This window comes from Phoca vitulina, unplaced genomic scaffold (genome assembly GCF_004348235.1).
Source record: "Phoca vitulina isolate PV1807 unplaced genomic scaffold, GSC_HSeal_1.0 scaffold25, whole genome shotgun sequence".
In the NCBI taxonomy this organism is placed as follows: domain Eukaryota; kingdom Metazoa; phylum Chordata; class Mammalia; order Carnivora; family Phocidae; genus Phoca; species Phoca vitulina.
The window spans coordinates 19,989,098-19,996,598 of record NW_022589728.1 but is presented as its reverse complement, the minus strand read 5'-3'; the positions used below and the strand labels follow the sequence as shown (position 1 = coordinate 19,996,598).

The following is a 7,501-nucleotide window of genomic DNA, read 5'->3' as shown; positions in this document are numbered from 1 at the left end:
TAGACTTTTCCTGAACAACAGCAGTAGCCTTCAGCTTTCCATCTGCTGGCATTGCCCTATTTTATTGTCTTCATAGCGCTTCTCATTAACTTACATTGATTTTTTATTTATTTTCTGTCTCTTTCTACTGGAATATGAGCTCCATGAGACCATTTCTGCAACTCCAGCATCTAAAATAGTGTATGACATGAGGTTAATGTTAAAATAATGTGTTGAATAAGTGAATAAATTTATTGAGCCTCTACTCTGTGCTATACTATTGGGAATTTAGAATATGGTGGTCAGAAACATAGACATCCTCTGTGTATGTCTGGAACTGCAGGGGAGGAAAAGCAATTTGCTCTTCTGGGTTCTTTGTTGAGACCTCCCTGTAATAAAAATATTAACAGGAAAAAAAAAAAAGAACAAGCAGAACTTGAATAATACATACACCTTCTGTATACATGGGAGATACCCAGGAAAACTGAGTAACTCCCCAAAATGGCCCAAGCCATCACCTTGAATACCATCTCCATCTAAAGACAAAAAGTGTATAGAGGGGTGAGGAGCCAGTTATGGGAGGTTTTCAGGCAAAGCACCGTAAAGGAGGGTATAGTTGCTATGCAGATATTAGTCTTGGCTTTCTCCATTGATTAGAGTTTCTAGAGATTTGGTTATTTTCTCTTTCTCTAGGGGGAGGGAGACACCTTTACAGAGATTTCCCTTATAAATATAAAGGGGTAATTTCTACTGGGTTTGCAGAACTTCTCCTATATCTGCTTTTATTTTTTTAATAACCAGTTCAAACTAATCTTATTCCAAAGAAGTGTATTTTGGGTGGCATATTCTGCTCCCTTTCAGAATTTACAATTTAGTGGAACATATATAGAACAAACAGACAAATAAATGTATAATTATAAACCACAGGTGAACCTGAACCTGACCTATTTAGGAGATAGGGAAAGTGTCCTTGAGGATACTATATTTGAGCTATTCATGACCCGAGATATGAAGAAGTGAATAAAAGTTATCTCGGTGATAGGGATGGGTGGAAAAGGAATTCCATACAGAATGTGCTGGCCCTGAAATGGTGCAGGATAGAGGATAGTGGAACCATAGAGAGATAATGGTGTGGCCCACTGGGTGCTCAGCCTTCTGCCAGTTCCTTTGGGAATATCCAGGGAAGAGGCTCTAGTGACTGAAATCCAGTTGAAAATCAAGAAGTAGGAATTCTATTTTCAACTTTTTGAGGAACCTCCATACTGTTTTCCAGAGTGGCTGCACCAGCTTACATTCCCACCAACAGTGTAGGAGGGTTCCCCTTTCTCTGCATCCTCACCAACATCTGTCTTTCCTGACAAACTGAGGGTTGCTGGAGTGGTGAGGGGTGGGAGGGATGGGGTGGCTGGGTGATAGACATTGGGGAAGGTATGTGTTATGGTGAGTGCTATGAATTGTGTAAGACTGATGAATCACAGACCTGTACCTCTGAAACACATAATACACTATATGTTAAAAAAAAAGAGAGAGAGAAGATTGTAGGAAGGGAAAAATGAAGAGGGGGAAATCGGAGGGGACATGAACCATGGGAGACTATGGACTCTGAGAAACAAACTGAGGGTTTTAGAGGAGAGGGGGGTGAGGGGATGTGTTAGCTTCATGATGGGTATCAAAGAGGGCACGTATTGAATGGATCACTGGGTGTTATACACAAACAATGAATCATGGAACACTACATCAAAAACTAATGATGTAATGTATGGTGATTAACATAACATAATAAAATAAAATAAAAAACAAAAAAGAAGTGGGAATTCTACAGACGATTATTTTTTCTTTTTTTGAACTTCTTTTCAGTTTTCTCAGAATGCTGATTCCTTCTTTAGCTAAGAGGGAGAAGTGGTAAAAAGGAAAGCCCTGCATGAGGATTTTCCATATTTTCACATTTAACCCAGAATAATATATATAAATGCAAGAATAGAAAATGTTTAATAATAATTTGAAATTAAATCTACTTAGATTTCTAAAATAAGACTGGTAAATAGAATAGAGAATTTAGTAAGTAAAAGCCTATAAAACCCTCAGCTCACATATGGAATAGTCTAAAGATATCGTATTTGTATAAAACTTGGATAATTAAAGAATTATGCCTCAAGAATGTCTTTGAAAGGCTGTGATAACCACTAGTACTATTAAAAATATATTGTGTACTTTTAAAAACACTAGAGAAGAAAAAAGCTAAGAAGATATATTCTGTAGTATTTCACATAGCAGAAAATATAAAACAAATAAGACAGATGTATAAAATAAGTTGATAAAAGTGAAGCTGAGATAATCAGTTATGGAAGTAAACATAAATCATTTTAAAACTCTATTTAAAAATGAAGACCCTCGGATTGCATTACTAAACAAAACCCAGCTAAAACTTATGCATACGTTATAAATCTAACAAAGCAAAGCAAAATATTAAAAACAAATGGGCAGAACTATCAGGGAAAAACAAAGAAAGAATGTGAGGGAAGTATGGGTATAATGTTAGCTGTAGGCAAAGTAGAAAAAGTATAAAATGAGGGGGGTCATTTGTAATTAAAGGAAAAACTTACAAAAAAAATAGCTTATCTTTACAATTACAAATGTAAGTTGGAGATAGCATATGCTGATCCAGCTAACACCAAACTATATAAAACAAAAATTACATAAGTCCAAATAAATAAATAAAAACAGAATTGTCAGAAATTTTACCTTACTCAGCCCTGAGATTTAAAAAATTAAGACAGATTAAAATAAAAAAAATAGAGAATAAAACATTGTAGGAATGTATTTCTTTAAAATTGAATAACAGATATAACAATTTAAATTCAAGTGTTGTTTTTCTTGTCTACTAGCTATGTGACTTCCTTTCGCCCTCTGTAAATGGAAGATGTTAACAATGTCAAGTCACAGTATGATTCTGTAGATTAAATGAGATAATATCTTTAATTGCATAGCATAGTACCAGGTAAACTCTTAAAAATGCTATTATCGTTATTGTTATAAGTAAGAAAAATCTTGTCTGCTATGAATAGAAGCTACTCATTTATTCTGCCTTTGGGTGGAATGTTCCTAAACATAGCTCTCATATTATGTGACAAAGAAAGCTTCAAAAGAAAAACTGAATGAACCAATTTCTAATAAAAATAAAAATAAATAATAAAAGTTTATCTAAAGATAACGCAAACACATGTAAATTTAAATCTACCATTTCTAATACTTAGAAACTATCTAGACATGATTATTAAAACCCCAGGGATACAGCCAAAGCTGTACTTAAAGGAAAATTCATTGACTGAAAACCTTTTGTTAGAAAGTGAAAATAAATAAGCTAACTCCTCTACTAAAGCATTTTAAATGGCAGTAAAATTACATCAAGGAAGCAAGAAGAAACGATAAAAATGAAAGCAGATGTTAAACATCAAAAGTGTAAGTGATATTTTGGTAAGCAGAATAATGTGTTTTCCCATCCCTCCCAGATGACCATGCCTTGATCCCCAGAACCTGTAAATATGTTAGGTTACATGGCAAAGGGGAGTTAGGGTTGTGAGAGAATTAAGGTGACCAATTAGCTGTTTTTAAAATAGGAAGCTTACCCAGGCTAATCTGGATGGACTCAATGGAATCACAAGGGTCCTTAAAGTGGAAAAGAGAGGCAGAAGAAGTGACAGCATCAGAGGCAGATGTGACTACAGAAGGTCTATTGATACAACACAGAAGAGCTGGGCCTCCTGTGTCTAGCTTTTCAGGTGGAGAAATGGAACTGCAAGACAAGGAATGGAGGCTGCCTCTTGAAGCTGGAAAAGCAAGGAAATGGAATCACCCCTGGCACCTTTAGATAGGAGTACAGTCCTTCCTGCACCTCGATTTTAGTCCAGGGAGACCTACACCAGTTCTGACCTACACAACCATGAAATCATAAATTTGTGTTGTTTTCAAGCACCTAATTTGTGCAATTTGTTACAGCAGCCACAGAAAGCAACTACAAATATATTCAGGAACTTGTCATGTAGTAGAAACAATCAGATAAGCTAAACTTCTGATTTTAAAGAAGGAAAAAAACTCAATAATAAATGAGTAACATTTTAATGAGATTGCAAGAGATGAAACATGACTATAGTGAATAAAATTCTATGGTAATATATTTGAAAATCTTGAAGAAATAAGACATTACATTAGGAAATATAAATTAGCAGAGCTGACTTAGAAGCCTGAATTAAGTGATAATCACAGAAGAAATAGACAAATGTATATAAAATAATTTCATTCAGGGAAGTGTCTTGTTAGACTTTGGTGAACTTATTTTTTAAATGTCAAGGAAAAGATTTTTTTATTGTGTAAATTATTCCAAGATTTAGAAAAATAAAGAAATCTGTTCTACTCAGAGTATTTTATGAAGTTGGTAGAACCTTGGCATCAAAACTGAGTAAGATAATCCAGAACAGTAAAGTAGACAACAGTATAAAAATTAAAATTCTTGGGGTGCCTGGGTGGCTTAGTCATGATCTCAGGGTCCTGGGATTAAGCCCCACATTGGACTCCCTCCTCAGTGGGAAGCCTGCTTCTCCCTCTCCCTCTGTTGCTCCTCCTGCTTGTCTCTCTTGCTCTCCCTCTCTGTCAACTAAATAAATAAATAAAGTATTTTAAAAAATTAAAATTCTTGAAATAGAACTTAGGATATTATTTATAAGTTTGAGATGTAACAAAAGTGGCATCACCAAACAGTATGAGAGAAAGGTGCATTACAGAGAGGGGATAATTATACACTCTATATTACACAAAAATAATATTCTGGATAAGTAAAGAGTTAAATATTATTGCCATTAAAAAAAACTAGAGCTGAGCCCCCCTCCGCCCCTCCCGACCGGCTCCCAGAGAGCTTCCTAAAGCGAGCGAACCCAGTCAGCGCCTCTTGAAATGGAGATGGTCACTTCTTCAGATAGCTCCCCAGCTCTGGAAAATGAGCATCCTCAAGAGACCCCAGAATCCAACAATAGTGTGTATACTTCCTTCATGAAGTCTCATCGCTGCTATGACCTGATTCCCACAAGCTCCAAATTGGTTGTATTTGATACTTCCCTGCAGGTGAAGAAAGCTTTCTTTGCTTTGGTGACTAATGGTGTACGAGCTGCCCCTTTGTGGGATAGTAAGAAGCAAAGTTTTGTAGGCATGCTAACCATCACCGATTTCATCAATATCCTGCATCGATACTATAAATCAGCCTTGGTACAGATCTATGAGCTGGAAGAACACAAGATAGAAACTTGGAGAGAGGTGTACCTACAGGATGCCTTCAAACCACTCGTCTGCATTTCTCCTAATGCCAGCTTGTTCGATGCTGTCTCTTCATTAATTCGAAACAAGATCCACAGACTGCCAGTTATTGACCCGGAATCAGGCAACACTTTGTACATCCTCACCCACAAGCGCATCCTCAAGTTCCTCAAATTGTTTATCACTGAGTTCCCCAAGCCAGAGTTCATGTCTAAGTCTCTGGAAGAGCTACAGATTGGCACCTATGCCAACATTGCTATGGTCCGCACCACCACCCCTGTCCATGTGGCTCTGGGCATCTTTGTTCAACACCCAGTCTCAGCACTGCCAGTAGTAGATGAGAAAGGGCATGTGGTGGACATCTACTCCAAGTTTGATGTTATCAGTCTGGCAGCAGAAAAGACCTACAACAACCTAGATGTGTCTGTGACCAAAGCCCTACAACATCGATCCCATTACTTTGAGGGTGTCCTCAAGTGCTACCTGCACGAGACTCTGGAGACCATCATCAACAGGCTGGTGGAAGCAGAGGTTCACCGGCTTGTTGTGGTGGGTGAGAATGATGTGGTCAAGGGGATTGTATCACTGTCTGACATCCTGCAGGCCCTGGTGCTCACAGGAGGAGAGAAGCCCTGAGCTGGGGAAGGGGTCAGGCAGCACCAGGGGATATGCCCCACTCACTGCCTGCCCAAAGTTCTAGGAACCACAGATGAAACCTTGAGAGAATTGTGACTCTCTTCCCTTCTCGGGAGCCAGGGAGGGTGCGGGGGGAGGAAGGAGAATGGATTTTTAGCTGTCCTTATCCTCATGCATACAGCCTAGCCCATCCTAGCCCCAGCCCTCTTAGATGTAGCCCCCTTTCTGGGTGAATGATGGGCTGTGTGCCCCTCAGGCCAATTCTGATCTCTGAGAGATCCCCAGACCTCACCCAGCCTTTGCCTCCCTCTCTGCCCCTGAATCCACCCTAAGATAATAGCACAACAAAACTCTTCTGAAAGATATTTTTATTCATCCTGTTTCATGCTATATGGAGGAGGCTGAGTCCATTTAGTGACATTTCTTCCCATAATGGGAGTGGGGAGGATTGTGAGGAGGAGGGTCTTTGGGTTCCTGTGCTATGTGCATATGAAGGGAGATGGGGATTAGGTGGAGGAGGAGGGCAGAGAGATTAGCTGAGGTTATTGCTTTCCATGGCAAACCTAATTAAAATGACAGGAACCTCTTCAAAAAAAAAAAAAAAAAACTAGAGTATATAATATCATGATGAAGGAAGGATCACAAATCATTAAGGAGGGGATACGTCATTTTTAAATGGCACAGAAAAATCTGGCCATTAGCATTTAAAAGATAATTTTTGATACTTATCACACTTTTCTCACTAAATTAAAGGCCAGATAAATTAAAGTTAAATGACAGAGCTGTTAGAAGTGGGGAGTTGCTTTGTGACAGATAGATTGCTCAGGGTCTGGACTTATTCTTGCAGATGTTGGAGGACTCTATCTGTTGGGATGCTGTATAAAGGCCACTGGAGAGGTCTCTGATCATTCAAGCAAAAATACCCTCCTCTGGTCACTCTGTATATTTGCCTTCTTATTTCATTCATGGCACTCATCACAGTCTCTGAGTATCTCATTTATTTATTGCTTTTTTAATGATCTGGTAACTCTCTGGAATGTATGCTGCATGAAGCTGGGGGCTTTATCTCATCTCTGCCCTCTAGATTGTATATAGCAGTCTATCAAGTAATATTTTTTTTAGATAAATGAATAAATGAATGAATGAATTCATTTTTTTTCTCTAAGCCTTATGCTATTTACATGAAATGTAGGGGATATTCCATCATTATGGTTTATTCATAAAGTATATAATCTGTTTATATTTCAGATGGGAAATAAATTTGCCCAGAATCAGGGAAGGCAGAATAAAAACCAATGTTGCATATGCTAAGAATATAAGGAACCACTCCAGCATCCTATAATGCATCCATCCACAGACTTACACCTGAACTCAAGCATATGGATAACAGAAGGAAAAGCTTTTACTGCTACACGTGACTTGGAGAGAGCTTTGCATAATACATCTTGATCATATAAAGTTAAATTAATTGCAATGTATTAGTTATCGACCAACAAGTTGGTGGAGTTGAATACCAGTTCCAATTTATAGTCCCTGTTTATCCTGTAAGGGAAAATTTCTATTTACCTTAAGAAGTTGCTTT

At 37.9% G+C, this 7,501-nt stretch overlaps 1 protein-coding gene across 1 annotated transcript; it reads left to right on the top strand.

The window, feature by feature from the left end:
* Window positions 1–4,893: 4,893 nt before the first annotated feature.
* Window positions 4,894–6,063, top strand: LOC116643101 (5'-AMP-activated protein kinase subunit gamma-1-like). Its single transcript, XM_032421873.1, has one exon. It carries the CDS (start codon window positions 4,927–4,929, stop codon window positions 5,917–5,919), a length of 993 nt encoding a protein of 330 aa, XP_032277764.1. The 5' UTR covers window positions 4,894–4,926; the 3' UTR covers window positions 5,920–6,063.
* Window positions 6,064–7,501: the final 1,438 nt, after the last annotated feature.